We start from the raw sequence: 20,170 nt of genomic DNA on the forward strand, positions 1-20,170 counted from the left end.
ACAGCTTGAGACCTGGCACTTCGTGACTTTAGTGGCTGTTTTCCTTTACGGTTTGTTTCAGTGGTCAGAGCCGGGGGGGGGTGGGAATCGAAGGGGATTTAGTAAAAAAACACGTCCTGGCTGAGCCACTGAGTGTTCGAACCAGCCAAATATAAATTTTGGTGCCTCTAACGAGTTTTTCATCTTTTGTGCGGTCCCGGAGCGGGAAGAATGATGCGTTTTACATCCGTATTGGGCAAGTTTGCATGGAGATAGAGTCCCACCAGGTGATCGCAGCCTCCCCCCAAATCCGTGACCTCGGCTCGCCATCCTGCAGCTACTGTTTGGGGGAAAAAGATGAATATCAAAGAGGCGGGGCGGGGGGGAAGCAGGTCTGTGCCAGGGAACGTGGGGCAGGGGGGTGGCAGGGGCTGCGGGGAAGGATGGAAGGGCGGTGGGAGGGCGGAACGGCGGCGGACACGACGCCCCGCGGCCAGCAGGGGGCGCCCTGGGCACGGCAGCCGCGGCGGGGCCGTCGGGGGGAGCCCGCCGGTACCCCCGGGGATGCGGCGGGGAGCGGCGGCACCGGCCGCCCACGCCGGGAGCCGGGGGCGGCGCGGGGAACACATAGCCCAAAAAAAAAAAAACAACCAAGAAAAAAACGGGGAAAAAGGTTTAAAAAATTACTTTTAGGGGTTTGGGTTTTGTTTTTTTTTTCCCCCTCGGTTTAAGCCATTCTGCCGGCGGCGGTGGGAGCGCAGCGGGCGCGGGTGGGAGATGATGCTTGGGGTTGTTAAGTTTGGCGGGCGGGCAAAGCATCCTTTGGGTATACAAACACACACACATATATATATATGTTTTAATTTTTTCCTCCTGCCGGCGCCTTGTTTTGATGCAGATATTATGGGAAAGGATCATTTTTATTTTTTTTTTCTTTTTTTTCTCCATCAGCTTAAGACGGGAGGTCACATTAACTTATAATACGGAGACACATAAAAATGCGATTATGCCTGCTAAACAGAACACAGTAGGCTGCTAGTTAAGACAATGAGATTTCCAGGAAGCGATGCATAAATTCTTCAAAAAATGACACATTTTTCACGTTTCATTCCAATTAAATTACTGAGGCAGCTAACACAGCGCTGCGCACACCATACATTTGGGTGAAATGAAGGCTTTTCTGCTCTTTTTTTTTTTTTTTTTTTTTGGTAAGTCTATCTGGATGCGCGTGTTTTATGAAAGGCGGTTAATATTAAGCTGCTATTAAGGAAAAAATGTCAGAGACCTTCGCTCCTCGCCTTTTTTTCTTGTGGCGGGGCTGGTCCGTCTCGGTTTTCCACCCTGCAGCAATAAAACGCCGATTGTCCTGGCCGGCAGCGGCTGCAAAATAATTTCCAAATAATAGAAATTACCCGCCCTGATGCACACACGTCTCCGTTTGCAAGGAGCTGGTTAAACAGCCGGGGCTGGGGAGAATTAAGGAGCGTGTCCCCCCCCCAAAAAAAAGGCTTTGCCGACCCGTCGCGTGTTTTCCCACCCGGGGTCCCTCCGTCGCCGCCGGAGCCGCCGCCGCGGGCAGGATCGGGCCCCCCCGGGGCGGCTGCGGGGACAGAGGTGATGTTGAAGGAGGGAGTGGTGGGGGGGTTGGTGTCCCGGTGGGAAGCCGGGCTTGCTCCCCACAACCTGCTTGGTGCATGAAAAGAGGCTCATCAGGGTGATAATCAAGCCCCCGAAGTGGCCCCGGTAATGAAATAGCATTTGATTATTATTATTTAAAAAAAAAAAAAAAAAAAAAAGGAGAGAGAGAGGCATCGCGCAGGCTGCGCTGAGGCGGGCGATCCGCAGAGCAATACAAATCAGAAATGAGATTTTTGAAGTCCTAATGAACCTGATTGCATGAACATTTATAATCCCCCATGGCTTTAAATGAAATCAGATATAATCAGGAGCTATGGGGAAAGGGAGTGTTTACAGGCAGAGATTGGGAAGTGCTGCTGTATTAGTAAAGATGCAGTTCCTTCTATTGATGTCTAAAATGATGGATAATGTGAGAATGGCAAATATACTATTTGTCTAATGGCTCTGCAATTAAATTCCCCTGTAAATGACCCATGCCTCATTTCATCCTAATCTATGGAATTTTGATTGAATTCGTCAGCTCTAATTGAAAAATACTGCACTTTAATGTCTGCAGTGCAGTTTCAGGACCGCGCTGGTTTTAATGAGACGGTGCCCCTCTGACCTGGGAATATTTTAGACTTTTATTCGGGATTTTGAAACTGGCGGATTTCTCAACTATATTCCAAGAAAAGCCGTGAATGAGAATGCGTGTGCGTGTGGGTTTTCCAGTGCTAGAGCTAATCTCTCCGTACCGATGCATTTTATTAAGGTCTCCTTAAATGCTCTTAAAATATTTGGACTCAGGTTATTTAAATACATATGAATTTAAAAGAAAGAAAGAAAGAAAGAAAAAGATCGCCTATTTCCCGTGATCCGAACGAATTTCGGGATATGAACTGGGATTACCGATGCCAAATTTCTTTCTCCCTTTTCTTTTTTTTTTTTTAACCGGTACGGCGTGATTTCTACCCTTTTGCCTTCCTTTTTTTCTAACCTTAAGATTCCGAACACCTTCAAGTTTGTTAAAAAAAAAGAAAAAAAAAAAGAAAAACAAAAACGGGGGGGGGGGAACACAGGGGGGGAAAAAAACAAACGAACCAAAAAACCAACACATCTTCCGTGCATGGGGTGGAAGTTGAGGGGAGAGGATTTTCCCCCCCCCCCCGCCCCCCCGGGAGCCGCGACCGAGCCGAGGCGGCGGGGATGCTCCCGGGGCGGGGGGGCAGCCGCCCGGCAGCCCCCGCTCCCTGCCGGAGCCGGGTTCCCAGCCTGAAACGAGTTCAAACGGGAATACGCGAAGGAGTTAATGGGATTAAGAGGCGAATGAGGGTTTGGGGGGGTTATTCCCTGCTTGGAAACCCAAGGGGGCAGCGGGGGTAGGGGGGGGGAAGGTGTTTCGCGGGGTTGCAGCGGGGGGCGGCGGGTCGCATCCCGCGGCGGGCGCCCTCCCGTCCGCGCCCCTCCGCGCCCGGCCAGCGCGCCCCGCCGAGGGACGGATCCTGCTCCCGCCTCCTTCTCCCCGCTAAATCCCAGCTCCTGCAGCCCCAAAACGCCGAAATAAATCCACAGCCACGCAGAAAACTGCCCCCCCACTCCCCCCCCCCCTCCCGGCCGAGCCCTTAGCTGCAGGGGTGGCTGGGGTGCAGCACGGAGAGCCCCGGCTGCAGTTTTGGAGTCCAGCACCCACGCCGAATCCCTGCACCGTGGAGTACACACTGATTTTTCGGGGGGGGGGGGGTAGTTTTGCTCATGGTCTCCCCTCTTGCCCACCCCCGCCTCCCTAGAAAGAAAAGCACTTCAAAAGCACAGTCGGGTGAGCTGCTTTCGGTGACGTTTCCCATGCAATTAAAATTTCCCCAGCGAAGGCAGAGGGTCTTGCATGAATTACCTCGCCGGGGTCTCCATAAGCCTGAGTTTTGCTTTTGATAAAGTCATTGGTTTTATCACGAGCTGCAAAAAATACCTGTCCCCCACCCTGGCCCCGACCCCTCCTCAGTGGCCCAGCAGCCTCAGGCACCAGCAGCGGCGCATATCCTGCCCCAAATAACACATCCCCCCCAACGCAGCTGCCCCGGTGCCCGGTGGGAGGATGGAGACGAGTCCGTGTGCCCCCTGGAAACCCACAGCACAGCTCCCTACAAACAGGCTAGAGGCATCTTCAGCCCCCTCGCCGGGTGCGCGGGGAGGATGGAGCTGCCATCCCGTGAGGAGGGATGCTCTGACCTCTGCCGCCCTACGGACTCAGGCCCGGAAGGGTTTGAGCACCTCCCGGTTTTCCTCTTCCTCCACAGCTCCCATGTTTCACTTCTTTGCTCCAAAAAACCTGTACCTTCTCTCTACCAGGATTTGGGGGAAAAGCCCATGGTTTATTTAGCACGGTCTCTCCAGCCAGCTGGAGTTGCCTCAAAATCTGCCTGGTTCAAACATGCCTCCATATATTTGATGCTCCTTTCCTGGGAAAGGGTTTTTTTGGGTGCAAAACCTTCCAGAACCCACCTGCTCTTCAGCAATCCCTACTCTGAGCGATGCAGGAGCCTCCTCGAGCAGGATTTTGGTGCCACATTTTGAGTTGGGGCCACGCAGGACCAGGTCTGCACCCACACTACGGCCCAGGGGGGGAAAGGTCTTCTGCCCCCCCCCACCCCCAGCCAAGTGAAATACTGATTTCTGCCATCTACTCAGATTTAGACCCCCTGGGAAAGGCCGTGTCCCGCTGGTGGTGGGGGTCCCTCTGTGGGGCGTGGGGGTGGCTGGCCGGGCTCCCCTGCCTGCCCTGCCTGCCCCTTCGCCTCCCTCCCGCCTGTTACACTTCCCAGGCACAATCACGCTCCGGTTGCTTCTCCAACAATCAGAGATCGCCGACGTTTTTCTCCGGGAGAAAAATCAGCTAATTATGTGCCGAACAAAAAGCCTATTCTTGTCTGAAATAATACTCCCGTCTTGCAAAGGCACTTGTTTGTGGGCAAATTTTGAAGAGGGCTGACAATAAAAACAGCTGCAGGAGCTGGGTGTTGGTACACATTTCCATGCCCTGCCAGATTACCATGCCTAATTATCTCCCCTTTCCGCAATCTAACGCAGTTTCCTGAAAAGAGATGATTCCTGCACACACCCCAACCCCCCCTGCACTCCTCCTTTTCTATTTAAACGAAAGCTTTGCTTCTCCGCAAGGATTTCCAGCCCGCTCTTGTTGGTTTTGGAAGGAGCAGGGATGCTGCTCATTTTGGGGGGCTGGAGGGTTTTTAGCTTGTCTCCATCCGCCACGGTGGGAAGAAGCGGGAGGCAGGAGAGGGGTCACAACCTGAGGATGCCTGCTGGATCACAGGGTGGGGGGGGAAGGGAAAAAAACCAAACCAAAACAAAACAAAACTGGAGAGAAACAACCACGTGTGCGGCTACGGTGCATCCACGGGGGAGATGAAAACCTCACCAGCGCTGTGCTGGGAAAAATCCTGAGCGCCGCGCTCCCGCACATATGGTGGCCTCCGCAAGACGGAGCTGGGACATATGGAAATGAGCTGTATAAGTAAACTTTTCCCAGTCCCTTGAAGTCAGAGATGGGCCCCAAAAGTGTCTGTGTGTGCGCACACACACACATACCCCTGTTCTCCCCTCCCCGTCCCCAGGAGCAGCTGCTTCGATGGCGATCCACCCTGTCCCATTTGCCACATCGCTGGGAAAAATTTCCTCCAGCAAATAAAACAGCACTGGGGGAGGGGGGAGGGGGGGGCAGGAACGACGACACTCCCAAAATTCATGTCCTGGGTGACCAATGGGGATCTGTATCCCAAAAGCTGCACGGAGCCAGGGATGGGCAGCTAGATGAAGGACTGGCCAGCGATACTGTGCCGAGGCCCAAAAGCAATAACGCCCCCCCCCAATCCTTTCTGCCAAGAAAAGAACGGTTTCAGATGTTGGCTGGAAATGTGGAAGGATAAACTGACCCAGATATCCGGGAATGGGGCGGGGGGCAGTTCCCAGCCCCCCATTTGGAGAAGCCACCGAGATTCAGTGCTGGGAATTAGCAGTGAATGGATTTTTTTTGGGGGGGTGGGTACTGAATGGGTGCTGAAAATGCCATTTGCTTGAGGGTTGGGTGGGAGGTCGTAACCCACCAGGGGACAAACCCAGTGGGCACATTTTGGGTGGGGGTAAAAGCCCCCCACTGCTTTAAGAGGGGGGGTGTTCCTTGGGATGTGCCACTGTGCCAATGCTTGAGGGACCACCATCACCCCTTGCCTTGCCCCCATGTGCCCTCCAAGGTTTTTGGGGGCCTGGAGGGTGGCCAACCAAGAGGCGTAGGATTTGGAGGACAGAGCGTGGCTCTCCCCATCCTTGGCACCCACCAGACCCTGTCCTCTTGGGGTGCACAGACCCCCCCCCTCCCCTGGCCTGACATCTGCTGTCCTTCCCCTGAAAATACGAGCATCAATTAGCTAGAAACGAGTGGCAGTCATTTAGAACTTCCCAAGTGGGCAGGCCAGGCGGGAGCGGGATCTCCCGCCGATCCCTGGATTTGAGGGGGACCCCCCTCAGCCAAAAGCCACTTTTAGTCGGTGTTTGTGCCCAAAAGCCCCCCAGAACTGAGCCCAGAGGCGCAGCCAGCGCCATTGTCCCAGGAAGGCTTCAACTTCCCAAAGGCAGGAGGGATCCCACCCCCAGCCAACCCCCCTCCTCTTTTTTTTTTTTTGCATTTAATTTTATTTTCCAAACCACTTGATCTTTGCTTGGGAACCTCCATTAATTGCCTGGGTTTGCCTCTTGCCTGGTCCCTTTATCATTATTTATGGCCTTTGAAATTGTGTAAAGTTCCCTTGACGTTCAATTTACAAGTTTGGGGGCTTTTTTTTTTTTGTCTTTTTCCCTTTTTTTTTTCCCCCCTTTTTTTTTTTGTTCTAGCTTTTGTCCTTGCCAAAGACATCGTGTTGGAAAAGGCTTTGAGCCGGCCAACATGAGAGGCTCGCCGGAGAAAAGGGAGCAGCCCTCCATCGCTTTTAATTCCGCCGTGTTGCTGAATGGCTCTTTTACATAATTGCAGAAGCAATTTCAAAGCCAAGCCAGGGGCTGACTTTACCCAGAACCACATGGAGCCTATTTGGGGGCCTTTCAAAAAAAAAAAAAAAAAAAAAAAGGTGGGGGGGGAAGAGTGAATAAAATAGGGTTTTTTTTTTTAAAAAAAGGTGGGGGGGGTCAGTGCTTTGCAGGCACCCAATTGGTGTGTCTGATGGGGAATGTCACACGCCCTGGGGGAGTGAGGGACCCCACGGAGGGGTCCCACGCAGGGCCCGGAGGGGGGGTAGTGGGCGCTGAGGCGTGGGCCGCCCCGTCCGGCGGCCGGAGGCGGTGAATGGGGAGGGAGGGGGGGGGGTGAGAGGAGGAGCTGGGGGCGTGGTCTCACCGCTCGGCTCCGCCCCGCCGTCCTCCCGTCCAATAGCAGGCGGCCGCGGCGGCCACGTGGGGCGGGCCGGGTTCCCAGCCGGGCAAAATGTGAATGGGCGCGGGGGAGCGCGGGCGGGCAGAGCGGCGCGGCGGCGGCGGCGGGCGGGCTCCGCGGGGGCGCACGGCGACGGCGGCGGGCGGGGGGCAGCGGGCAGCAGCAGCCCCGATGTGCGGGCGGCGGCGGTGGGCCGCGGCCCCGCTCCGCCCCGGCTCTGCCCCACGCGTGGGGGCTGCGCGACTCTGAGGAGGAGGAAGAGGAGGAGGAGGAGGAAGGTGGTCGCTGCCGCCGCCGCTCCGGCATGAGCGCGGCTTTCCAGCCCTCGCTGATGATGATGCAGCGCCCGCTGGGAAGCAGCACGGCCTTCAGCATCGACTCGCTCATCGGCAGCCCCCCGCCGCCCGCCCCCGGCCACTTCGTCTACACCGGCTACCCCATGTTCATGCCCTACCGACCCGTGGTGCTGCCGCCGCCCCCCCCGCCGCCCCCGGCGCTGCCGCAGGGCGCCCTGCAGCCGGCGCTGCCCCCCGCGCATCCCCACCACCACCAGCTCCCCAGCCTGCCCACGGGTTTCTGCTCCAGCCTGGCTCAGGGCATGGCCCTCACCTCCACCCTCATGGCCACGCTGCCCGGCACCTTCCCCGCCTCTCCCCAGCACCAGGAGGCCGCCAGGAAGTTCGCACCCCCGGGGAACTTCGATAAAGCCGAGGGGATGCCCCCGGACGGCGGCGGCGACGACGGCAAAGCCTTCCTGGGGAAGGACGGAGCCCTCCTGCCCTTCCCCGCCGCCGACGCCGTCCAGGCCTCCCTCGGTGAGTGAGCGCCGGAGCCGGCGCGGGGGAGCGGGGTCCCGCTGCCCGCTGCGCGCATCACCCCGCGGCGGGGCGGGATGGGAGGGGGTCGGGGGAAGGGGCGGCCCCGGCGGCGGGGGACCCGCGGGAGGAGGCAGGGCTGTCCCTCGGGAGCCGGTGGCCGCAACACCGAGGAGAAGGGAGGTTTCCAACCCCTGTCGCTTAAAAAAAAAAAAAAAAAAATTTTTAAAATTAATAAAATCAACCCAACTGAAAAACACGCGTCAAAAAACCCAAACTCAACAATTTTCGGGTGATGGACCTGTGGGCCGGGGGGGCGCGGTGGCCGGGGGACGGAGGCTACCAAATGCTAACGAAAGGCCTCTGCTTCGCTTCCAGCCGGGGCTCTCCGGGGCCAGGGGAAGGAGGATACCAAAGCAGAAGAGGATGCGAAAGGCAAAGAGGAAAGTTTCTCCATGGACAGCGATCTAGACTATAGCTCGGACGACAACATCCCCGGCCAGGCGGCTCACAAGGAAGAGGACTCTGGCAACGCGCTGGAGGAAAACCCCCAAAACCCCCCCAATTCCACCAACACCACGTCCACGGGCAAAAACCGGCGGAGGCGAACAGCCTTCACCAGCGAGCAGCTGCTGGAGCTGGAAAAGGAATTTCACTGCAAAAAGTACCTGTCTCTGACGGAGAGGTCCCAGATCGCTCACGCCCTCAAACTCAGCGAGGTGCAGGTGAAAATCTGGTTCCAGAACAGACGAGCTAAATGGAAACGGGTCAAGGCGGGCAACGCCAACTCCAAGACAGGGGAGCCCTCCCGAAACCCTAAGATCGTGGTACCCATCCCGGTGCACGTCAGCAGGTTTGCGATCAGGAGTCAGCATCAGCAGCTGGAGCAAGCCCGACCCTGATCTCTCCCTACGCTCAGAACCACAAGTTTTTGAGGGAAAAGTTTCCAAAACGGGGTTTAAAAGCAACCCACCAGAAAAAAAAAATGAAGCAAAAAAGAAAACAAAACCCCAAAACCACCAGAACCCAAACAAACCTAAAGCAAACAATCTCCAACAAGAAAAGGAAATCCCACCTGAGCACACGGCAAATCCCCACCACGAGTGAACTTTCAAGTGAAACTTTCCACTTAACCGAGTCAAGCGAGAGTCTGCGAAGGAAAGAGGCTTGGAAACTGTTTTGGTTCGGAGCAGGAATATCAAACCCTGGAAAAGACACACAGATATTTATTATTACGCTGCCCTCACTTTGTACATACCCGTGCTGTCTTGGCTGCGATGGGGACCACAGATGCGGTACAGTGTCGGCGTCGGATCCAGCAGCGATTTACCCGTGTCCCCCCCCACCCCCGCAACCGGCAGAGACATCCCCAGCGAAACCCGCAGCACGCCTTTAGCCATCTTTTGGGTTTTGTTTCTTAACGGGGGCGACAGGTAAAAAAAAAAAAAAAAAAAAAAAGACGAGAGAACAAAAACGAAAGAAAACTAAGAGTTTCATTTCATGCCTTTTTTATTGTTTGATTTTATTTCCGATGGCTGAGTGGCAAGCACTGGGGGACGATTTTTTAAATATATTTTTTGCCTGGCTTTCTGTCGATTTGGTTTGCCTATTCTACCAAGCCATGTTTAAAAGAGAGAGGGGGGGGGAAAAATAAGCACGATCTTCTCTATTGTGTTTAATTTATTTCAATGTAGCTTATTTCCTTATAAGTTATGAAATTTAAAAGCGAACTAAGTCTTGTGAATAAAAACCGACAAAGAAACAAAAAAAAAAAAAAAAAAAAAAAAAGCCCTCCAGCCCCCGGCTGTTCTGTCCAGAATTTGGCGTGGAGCTGATTTTTCCTTTCCCCTCCTGCGCTGCCGGAGCGGAGCGATGCTGCTCTCGCCTTTTTGCGAAGCCACATTTATTGTCGGGGAGGGGGGAGAAGGGCAAAAAGTTTCCTTTCTTTTTTTCTTATATTTTTTTTCTTCTTTTTTTTTTTTTTTTTTGGCGGGGTGGGACGGCTGGAAAAAGGGGCTTTTTGGGTGAATAAAGGTGGATAGCCTCGAAAGAGAGGGGGGCGAAACAGCCCTACATCCCCCCCGCTTCCCCCGGGCAGCCGGCTGGCTCCCCGCGCCGTGCTTTGGGGGGTACAACCGCTCTCCCCCCAGGCCGGCGGCCAGCCCCCGCCCCCAGCGCAGCCGGGGTGGGGGCGCTTCGGCGGGGCGGGGGGCCGGAGCCGGAGGGTCCCGTGTTGCCCCCCCCCGCATCCTTTTAATCCCGTTTTGGTTGTTTTTGGGTTTTTTTTTTCCCATTTTACGCATCCCGGTTGCATTCGTGCCGGTGAAACCGTATCATCGGCGGCGGCGGCTATTTGGAATTAAAAAGCTTTAATTTCTCGAGGAAAACGAGGTACCGGGGGGGTGCGTCTGTTAAAATTAAATGGGGGGGGGGCATTCAAGGGAGCGATTCTCTCCCGAGGTAACGGCGGGGCTCCCGGGGCAGACTCCGGCGAGTAGATCAAGGCTTGGCGGTAATCACATCATTTATAGCCCAATTAATAATTTATTTATTAGTAGTATTATTATTTTGTAACGCCGGGTTGGGAGGGGGTGCTGGCGGCGGCTCCGGGGGATATCCCTGCTCCCGTCTCCCCCCAGCGGCTCCCCCCAAACGACCTGGCCCCGGGGTCGCTGCCGGCCCCACGGGCAGCCACGGACTCGGGGCGGGGGGGGAACCCACGGGTAATTCCAGGCTTTTCGGCAGCCGCCGCCACCGCCCGCTCCTTTGCCTCGTTAAAAAAAAATATTTATTATTATTGTTAATAAAAATTTTTGGTTTCGTTTCCGCGCGGGAGGGAGCGGGGAGCCGGGACACGCGTGGGGCAGCCCCGCCCGGGCCGTTTCCCCCCCCCACCGCCTCGGGTGTCCCAGCGCTGCTCCTCTTCGGAGCAGTTTCCTTTTTTTTTTTTTTAAATAATAATAATTTATTTTGGTTTGGTTTTGGTGCAAAAGGGATGCTGCTTGGAAAGCACGGCAACCCACAGCCGGCTCGGGCGAGCGGCAGCCCGGCTGTACCCCCACCCTCCCAACCCCGACGCGGGGGGGTGTCGGTCTGTGTGTGTTGTATTTTAGGGAGGAGCAGCTGCTCCTCACCCCTGTGTCGCCCCCCTCACCTCAGGGCACCCCTCCCTCTACAAGCCAGCATCTGCCCCAGGCGCAGGAAAGTTATTTGCTCGGCGGGTTGGGGTCCCCCATCGCTCCCCCCCAACCAGGAGCGGGGCTTTGGGGCTGGAGGGGGGGAGCCCCGGGCCGGGGACCGGCGGAGAAGGAGATAAACAAGCGAGGGGGTTGATAGCTGTCATCATCACCATCATCATGGCTTTCATTTGGCTGCCTAATGAGTCAGATCACAGGCAGAGAGAAAAATTGTCAATCGCCCAGGCTCTAATGAATTTTTTTGCAAATTGTAATCAAGCCAGGCCGTCTCAGCTCGCTGATTAATGAGACCCAGGAGGCCCGGCCAGCACCTCAGCTTTTTATTCCATCCCGTCCTCCCTGCACTAAATTAACAGCAACTTGTCTGAGCTTCAAATTAACTCCCAATGATTAATTCTGATGGGGGGGTCTGAAGAATAGCTCGTCCTAATAGGCACTGGCCTCTGATGCTGTTTGAAATTAATACACTTCCCCTTTGGCTGCCGGCTTTAATCCAAGGTTGGGTTTTGACATCACTATATTTGTTGTTACAATAAATTCCTCTTACATCTGCAGATCAAATAATTGCACTGCTCGGGGAGCGCAGCGGGAATGCCGGCCTGCTTCGCAGCAGCCCAAAGTCGGAGGGGAAGGAAAGCTGCCCGCTCCTCGCTGCCTCGCCTCCAGCCTGCCTTAGGAAACCCCCTTTTTTGAATGTATATATATAAATGTATAGATCTTTTTTTTTTTTTAAGCGCCCAGTCACTGGGATGCGGTGGCCGGAGGAGGCCACCCGTCTCCGGCGGGGCGAGGAGCACGCTGCATCCCTCACTCTTAAATAAGACATCACAGCTTTTAAATCCTCCCCCCAACCCCTCACCCCTTTGCTCCCCGCCCTTTACCTCCTTGCCGCAGCGACCGGGCAAACTCACTGCATGCCAGGGCTGCCGCAGGGACCGGGCAAACTCAGCGCATGGCAGAGCAGGGGGCGGCATCGGGGCGGGGGGGGAACCCCAGCTGCGGCCCCCACTTCCTCAGAGGCAGCAGTTCTGCCTTCCGCCTTGTTTCTGTTTGTATTGACTTAATTGGTTTAATTATTTCAGCTGGGACTGGCCGGGCTCGGCTTTGTGCCTTTTACCTGCCCCTCCTGCCCCCGGGGATGCGGCTGCCCCGCTGACAAGGACCCCTTTGTGCCCGCGCTGGCGGTACTGGACCCCCACCGCCACCCCTCCTCCGCTGGGGTTATCCCCTGTGATATCAGGGGCACCCCCACCAAGCATCCCCCGGAGAGGGGCTGACCCCAATATCTGGAGAGATGGGCGAGGGGGTCCCTACCCCTGCCAGGAATAACCCCACCCCCCCCCAAAGGACTGAGCATCTTCCCCATTCCCCAGTGGGCACAAGTTACCCCCTGCAAGAGACACCCACCCACCCCTGCGGGCTCGCTGTCCTACAGGGTGGGCTTCCACGGGGCCGTATGGATCTCCACGTGCGGGGAGGCAAGCAATGAGGCCGGTAAGCAGCCGCCAATGCAAATTCCCGCCGTCACCGTCATAAAGCACCCGGCACCCTGACACACAAAAGCAACACCATATGTACGAAGACAACTTGTATGAATTATAAATTGCATCATAAAAATTGATTGCCTATCCCAACCCTTCGGAAACACACGCTGGGGGGTGGGGGGACGTGAAGGAAGCGGGGGAAACCCACCCCCTGCACCCCGAACCGGCCGCCCCACGGCAGAAGGGGATGCTTCGCTGAGCTACCCCGCGTCCCTCATGGGTGCGAGGTCCCTTCCCGTCCCCCTCCCCACTGCCGCGGGATGCTCGCCCGCCCCTCGCTTGCTCTTTTCTCCCTCCTGCTACGCCCGGCCCATAGAGAGCCTTAATCTATTTATTTCAAGCCACTTCATCCTCTCTCCCGCTTTTGTCCCAGCCCCAGCCTCTGGCTTTGTGGCAGGACCACTGAGGTTTTAAAAGCCCCTTCCCCTATAGTTTGAGGTCTCCTTGGCTGCCTGAATTACAATGGCTAAAACAGGATTACACTGACCTGATCCCATTAAACTCGCCAATCGATCTGTGCCGCCCTCCCTCTGCCTCGGCAAACTTACTCGCCCAACTTTCCCGGGGGCTCAGCCTAAGAGGAGAAGCGAGAGGCCACCTTTCCAAGCAGGCCTGATGGATGAAGGAGGGATGGAAGCTTATTTTCTTATTGGGTTTTTTTCCTGTTGTTGTTGTTGTTTTTGTTGGTGTTTTTTTGCGGACTCACGTGGATTTTAAACCTCAGCTTTTAGCTCCTAGCATCTCGGCCCCAAAGAATAAACGTGGCGTTTTCTTGGTCTCCCAAGTGCTCTGACTCCCGGCCCCAGCAGGAGATGAAGTCATATAGATAAATCGTATAGAAAAGGGCGTTTTAGCTGGAAGAGAAACGATTCTCTCCCCTTTTGGTAAGGGCAACCCTGAAGATGCTTGTTGTGGGGCATGCGGGCTCCTGCTTCTCCTTCTGCAAACTTCCCAGTGCGGAGAAAACCTTTGGGAATAAACAACCTCAGCCTCTCGCTGCGATGCCAAGTGAGCCGGACCGAAGCCCGGTACCCGCTGGGGCTGTGACCCCCAATGCGGCCAGTCGAGCATCTCCTCACCAATGCCCCTTTTCCCTCTGCATCGTGGGCAGGGCTGACCCCGCGGCGAGCCCTTCCTCCCCTTTCGTTCATAAATGGAGGGGAGGAAGAGGAGGCGCAGGCCCGGCAGAACGACGTTTTCCTCGTCAGCGGCTAAACGGACCTCAAATCGGCGGCGTTATTCACTGCCAGGGGGATGCTCGGCGTCGCCTCAGTGCTAGGGCATGCCACCATCTGCAGAGGAACGGGCGCCTGGAATTAATCCCCTGCCGTCCCCCGGGAAAATAATTACAAGGCAGGGGAATAATCTAAAAATGGCAGTAAAATATGGGGTGTTTACGCTGACCTGCCAGGATGACTGAATTAGTGGCAAGGGGCCTGAATTAGTGGCAAAGGGCCTATCGCCGACTCTGGGGGAGCAGTTTTAATGCTCAAATCCTATTAATTAACAGAACGAAAGACAAACCGGGGACTCCCATTTATAATTTTCTAGGAGCATGTTATCAACGGCGAGGAGCTGGAGCTCACGGGGTGAATCTGTGTTGCCAAATGTCTGGAGCTCTTCCCTCTTCACACCCCCAAGCTGCTCTAGGGGTACTGATATCCCAAAACCGGCCACCCAAAAAGGGTAATTAGCAGTGATTTTTTTTTAAATTTTTTTTTTTTTAAAGGGTAACGTATCCTGATGCTGTCTGGGGTGACCAAAACTGCATCTGCCCAGGTCTAAATAGAAATCTTTGCTTTCTTCCTTCCGCTTGCAGTCTTGTTCAAGATGTCAATTCTTGCTGCAAAAGCATCTGAACTCAGAAACGATGCAGGAAAATGTGGGTATGGCCCCAAAAACCACCTTGAGGGACGTCTGCCTCCCTTGCCGGCATTCCCAGAACAGCCAAAAGAAGCCACGGGCACGGTTAGAAGATTAAATAATGGGTTGGGGGTTTTTTTGCTGGCAACCTTGACTCAAAGTTGCCAAGCTGACTTCTCCGGGCAACGACAACGTCTCTACCCGAAGCCCTCTCGCGCGCATCCCTGAAGCATCCTTAGGGCATGTCTTATCTCCCCAGATTTGGCAGCTGGGGGGGGGTAACGCACCGCGTGAAATACAAACCCCCTGCATTAAAAATTACCAGGTCACCCGCCTGCCAAATTTCAAAGGCCTGCCCCAATGCTGGAAAGCACCTAAGAGTTTTTAAGTAGTAGTAACTGTTGTGGTTTGGTTTTGTTTTTTTTTTCCTCCACTGCTTGGAAAAAAAAAATATAAAAGCATCTTTTTCTCAGTGTTTTTTGCCCAAAACACCATGAGGATTTGGGTTGAAATTTCCGCACACGCCCCACCCCCCCCCCCAACACCCAGGACAGACCCCCAGTGTGCAGCAACACACCCCAAATCATTAAAACTCTGGCGCAGCCCTGATGGCACGGACCAGTGCGACCAGTTACCCAGCCCAACTGGCACCAGTAACGGCAGCTTTCTGGTCCTCCCCCCCAGCCGCCATCCACGTCTTTGCACAGAGAGGTAGCAGAGACCTTCCGCGAACCATCGCCGCCTGTAGATATGCCACCGAGCGCCGAACATTTACAAATAGCCTGTTCATCGCTAAGAAGCCACTTGGGCTTTTATGAACGTCGTTATGGCCGTGATCTAATAGTATCTATCAAAAACATTGCCTTTCTGAATTAAGGTAATGGTCATTTTTAAGACACACATCTGTATTTTTTTTTAAACAGATGCTCGGCTCCTAAGCCCACAACTGCTATTTCTCCCCCTCCCCAATTATTTTCATATTTCCCCATTTCCAAAGCGGCAATAAGTTCCCGCGGAAGAAGGGTAATAGGAAGTCTCTCTCTAAGAGAAATTGTTAATTTGGGATTTATAAAGGACTTTCCTTAATGAATAATAGTTGAGATCGATCTGTCTTCCTGCCTCATTCTGCAAAGTAACATTTGTAAAGTAAGGTGATCCCAATTACTCCCTCTAATAACCCTCTCCAGCAGGAGATTTCAGCGCCACAGCCATGAAACTCGCCCGCCTGCTTTCGCTCCCCCCCGGCGCCGCCAGCATCGTCTGCGGCAGGGCTGTCTGCACCCATCCAGCTCACCGTTCCCTTTCTCCCTGGCCCGTGTGGGCCGGCTTCATCACCCAAAAACCCCCGGGCCAGGATGCCCTGCAGCCCTCTGAGGAAGGTGCTCCATTCGGATCCTCCCCAGTCCCACCGCAGACATTGCCACTGGCTGCTTTTGGGAGGTCCCACGCTGGGATCATCACCCCTAGTCTCCAGGGTGCCAGGGTCCGGAGGGGGTCTGCAGCCCCTCAAAACGCCTGATGGTCTGACACCCACCCACCTCCTGCCTTATCAGAGAGGGCTGATTGAGAAATGACTCGATTATTGCTGGTAAGCACTTTCGCGGGCAGAAAACACTGGCACTAAATCACCAGGAGGATGGCAGTGCGAGAATCGATGCCAGACAAACTCAAATTTGGTTTTTTTTTTTCTTCTTTTTTTTTTTTTTTTTTTTTGCTTAAAATATGGAGGGCCATTAAAAATCAGAGCCACCTAACAAGGTGTGGGGTCTCTCCAGCCCTCGGGGTCCTCAGCTCGGGGCTGGATGCCTTTGGGGCAGAGATGCTTTTGCCAAGTGCAGGTTTTTGCCACAGCAAGTACCTTCCCCGGCTGTTTTGCCCCATCTCCCCTTCCATCCCGCCTTCCTTCCCTTTGGTTCCTCCCTAAGGCGGGGGATGAAGGTGTGGAAGTCCCGCTCCCTTTCTTCCTTTGCTTGGTGCCATCCCACAGGCACGTCCCCATCCCACATCCACAGACTGGTGGGACTTCTGGGGGGACAGGAGCTGAGGGAAGGGACCTTTTCACCGTGCTTTAATTAGCGAGTCCAGCTCCCCAGCACTTGGGAGAGAGACAGGCTCTGCCACAGCACCAGCACATCCCCTTTCTCCTCGTCTCCTCTCAAGAGACATCCTGTATCAGCCCGGAGACGCTCCAGCAAACCCAGGGAACACTAACGCCGCTTTCCTGCTAATTCCAGGGGAAAAGCAAAATCCAGCAAAATTCCCCTAGATTTTTGAAAAGCAAAATAAAATTCTCTTTTTTGTCGCCTCCACACAGCTGGAAGCAACTGAGAAGCGTGAGTTGCAAGAGGCTTGCTCCAGGTCACCTTCAAAAGGGGTGACCCAGGGACTACACTGCATTTGGACGTCTCGTCCACGCCGCAAGAACTATTTTAGGTGTCTGAGCTCTGTTACTCTGCCGGCATGCAAAGGGCAGAACGTGTCCCTTCCCTACCCTTGCCTGCAAGCAGCATCCTCCTGACGGGCCAGAGCTGGTCTGAACTGGGCACGGCGCTCGGACCCCCCCTGTCAGCCCGCAGGGAGGGGATGCTGCAGGTACACCCTACCAGCACCCGAGCTTGGCCGCTCCGCGGGCTAATTTTGCCAGCTCCCAGTGCTAGAAACGGTGAAATCCTGACATTATTTATTTGTTCACCTGGCACAAACCTCAGCACTTGCCGGTATTAACTGGCCAGGCCGATTAGTGGCAGCCATCAGCCAATAAATAAATTGGAACCATCTCCAGACCTGATTAGCTTGCTAATTAAGCTCAGTTACAGGGAAATCTGCAGTCAATCAGCCTGGCCATTACCAGTTGGATCTGCAGAGCGGGAGCTGTAGATGCTGCATCTCTGGCGAGGAGGAGGAGGCGGGGAGCCTGCTGGGGGTGGGAAGGAAGGGGGTACCAAAATCCGCTTTTCCTGAGCATCGTTGATGCTCGTCTGTCTGGGGAAATTCTCATAGCCTTCTGTGCCCCCACGCTTGCCCGGGCTTCTTCCCTGGTGCTGTTGGGGTGGCGCGGGGGGGAATTGCCGCCTTCTGCCTCGGTCGCCGAGCTGCTTGGCAGCACAATCCCTTTCCAGGCCACAAACTCCCAGAAACTGCAGAATGCCTCCAAAGACAGCCCATTCGGAAGGGTAAACACAGGGATGGGTGGGAAGGGGGTATAATTTTTTTTTTTTTCCCCCCATTTTTCCCATGGCAGTGTGCAGCTCTGACACCTCAACTCCACCTCCCGGCCCTTCCTTCCCGCACCCAGCCGGCGTTTTGGGGACCCACACCAAAATGCTTGATGGACATCTTCATCCCGGCACAGAGGCCAAGGACTCTCCGTGGTTTCTTCTTGCCTGCAAGTAGATGAAAGCCCTCCTGTACAGCCCAAAGCAGAGGCAGGATTTCAAGACACGTACCCATCCATTGCTGTCAGCATTGCAGGCGTTTTGGCGTTCAGGGGCCCCCATCTTGGCAGCTGCCGATGGGCATCAGCCATTTGCTTGTCTCTCTACCGTGTCCTTCCTCCAGCTCTGGCAACTTGAGGTTGGTTGGGATGCCAGCCCTCGCTTCATCAGATGGAAATACCTGGCCTCTGATTTCCGCTAATCCGGCGAAACGATATGAATTGTTTGCTCCCGCGCCAAAGTGACAATAAATGATTATTTTCTACTGCAAACGGTGAGCAGGCGGTTCTCTTCCAACTGAGCAACAAGCAGCCCTCGGTGTCGGCAGCACCGATGCCGAGCCATTTCTTAAAAGTCTTGAGCGAGCCCCAGGCACATTACGTTCCCTCGGAGCCCGACATTAATTCCCTGAGCAATGGGAATGCCCTGCAGATGGTTTTGCGGCTCCGAATCCCTCCATCGCTCCTGCCCCATGGCACAGCACCTCTTTTTTTTTTTCTTCCGCTGCTTTAGCTCCTCTCATCCTCTCTTTGGCAAATGCAAGGAGTCTCTCTGGCTTAAAAACAAACAGATCTGGAAGTCGGGGAGCAGAGATCGGTGGGGGCAGAATGCAAATAAATAAGTGCTAATTGCTGGCAGTGGCGCTGCGTGTCGAGCGCTGTTATTGTGACCGCATTTATTGGCCAATTAAGGGCTTTACTGGACGTTAGGCGAGATAAACGACCGCCTGGTGGGTTTCCCGGTCCCGCCGTAGGTTTGTGGTTTTCCTACTGCACATTTAGTGGTTTCAACAGGAGTAACCGCGTTTCCCTAACGTGCTCTCCCAGTAACCCCTGCAGTCTCTGCTCTCTCTTTACAGTTGGACTCGATGATCTTAAAGGTCTTTTCCAACCTAAACGATTCTCCAAAGTCATATTCTGGGCATCGCTCGGGTGGGAATTGCAATGCTATAGGAATACTTCAGTGGGGAAAAACCACATTGCCTGCTTCTCCCTGCAAGCATCACCCGCCTCAGATACATCATTGAAATAGTGAAAAAAGGGCAAAATGATGAGCTCGAAGGCAGGTGATGCTGGGCTCAGAAGAGCTTTGTGTAGAACATGCTGCTCCCCAGCCCAGATTTCTTCTGGGTTTTTCACAGTCAGGGTAACGTCAAGTTTCTGAGCAGCACCTCTGGACACCGATTCCACCTCCTGCCACCAAGTCATTGAGCAACTCTGGGCATGAGCGACATGTGCCACCCTCGGGAAGGGCGCTCAGGAAGATAAATTGGGCCAAGTCACTCCAAACCAGGGGGTCCCACTGCCACCCTTCCTCCCTTAGGTCCTGCAAAGGGAGGGAGGAGGAAGATGGTGGTGGTTCTTCACCACCACTGCGGCTCAGCTGAGGAACTGCTTAACGCAGGATGGTGTAGATGCTCAGAGCTTTCAAGACATTCAGGGGATCAGCCAAATTGATGGAAGAGAAATCCACTGAGGATTACTAACCTCGCTGAAAGCAGGTGGCTTGGAAGTCCCTGGGATTTTAAACAGTTAGAGGTTGGGGAAATACATAGCAGAAGCCCCATATAATCTGATTTGACACTCTCCTTCAGCATTGGCTTTTGGCCACAGGTGGAAAAAAGTTGTTGGTGTGGGTGAATCTTTGACCCGCCTCTTTAAGGCTACTCTTACCTGATATTCATGAAACATAAAATGTTTTCGTTCACAAAAACAGCTGAATTTGGATGAGCTGTTTACCAGGGAGGGTCAGGCCCACCCTACCATGGCATTGCACGTGACTGCTGTGTGTGCTGTCCTCAGCTGTCTCACCCCAACACTCCCGTCATACCAGTTTGTATTTGTGTTCAAGAATAAGTAAGAAACAGCAAAACTACCAAGGGGATATTCTGAATGAGGGCTAAAAGCATGACGTGCCTATGAAGCAAGCGTCTGCTGGGCTCTGGAGCAGGTTTCTTGAGCTGGTGCTCCCAGCATCCATCAAAGCAAAACCTTTGTAGGCAAGGGTGGCAACACACAGTGAGGCCTTATGGCACGGCAACAGTCCAGTGTTTACAGTAATTTCTTTTTTCTTAAAAAAAAAAAAAAAGTGAAAAAAAAGAAAAAAGGAAAAAAAGGAAAAAAGGCAAAAAGGAAAAAGGGAAAAAGGGAAAAAAAGAAAAAAGGGGGAAAAAGGGGAAAAAAGAAAAAAGGAAAAAAGGAAAAAAGGAAAAAAGAAAAAAGGAAAAAAGGAAAAAAGGAAAAAAGAAAAAAGGAAAAAAGGAAAAAAGGAAAAAAGGAAAAAA

At 54.1% G+C, this 20,170-nt stretch overlaps 1 protein-coding gene across 1 annotated transcript; it reads left to right on the forward strand.

Moving 5' to 3' along the window:
• Window positions 1-7,337: 7,337 nt before the first annotated feature.
• On the forward strand, window positions 7,338-9,185 carry GBX2 (gastrulation brain homeobox 2). The gene is made up of 2 exons (XM_063341877.1): window positions 7,338-7,848; window positions 8,227-9,185. The coding sequence occupies exons 1-2, from the start codon at window positions 7,338-7,340 to the stop codon at window positions 8,748-8,750; spliced, it is 1,035 nt and encodes a 344-aa protein (XP_063197947.1). The 3' UTR covers window positions 8,751-9,185.
• The last annotated feature ends 10,985 nt before the right edge of the window (window positions 9,186-20,170 follow it).

Source organism: Chroicocephalus ridibundus, chromosome 7 (genome assembly GCF_963924245.1).
Source record: "Chroicocephalus ridibundus chromosome 7, bChrRid1.1, whole genome shotgun sequence".
In the NCBI taxonomy this organism is placed as follows: Eukaryota; Metazoa; Chordata; class Aves; order Charadriiformes; family Laridae; genus Chroicocephalus; species Chroicocephalus ridibundus.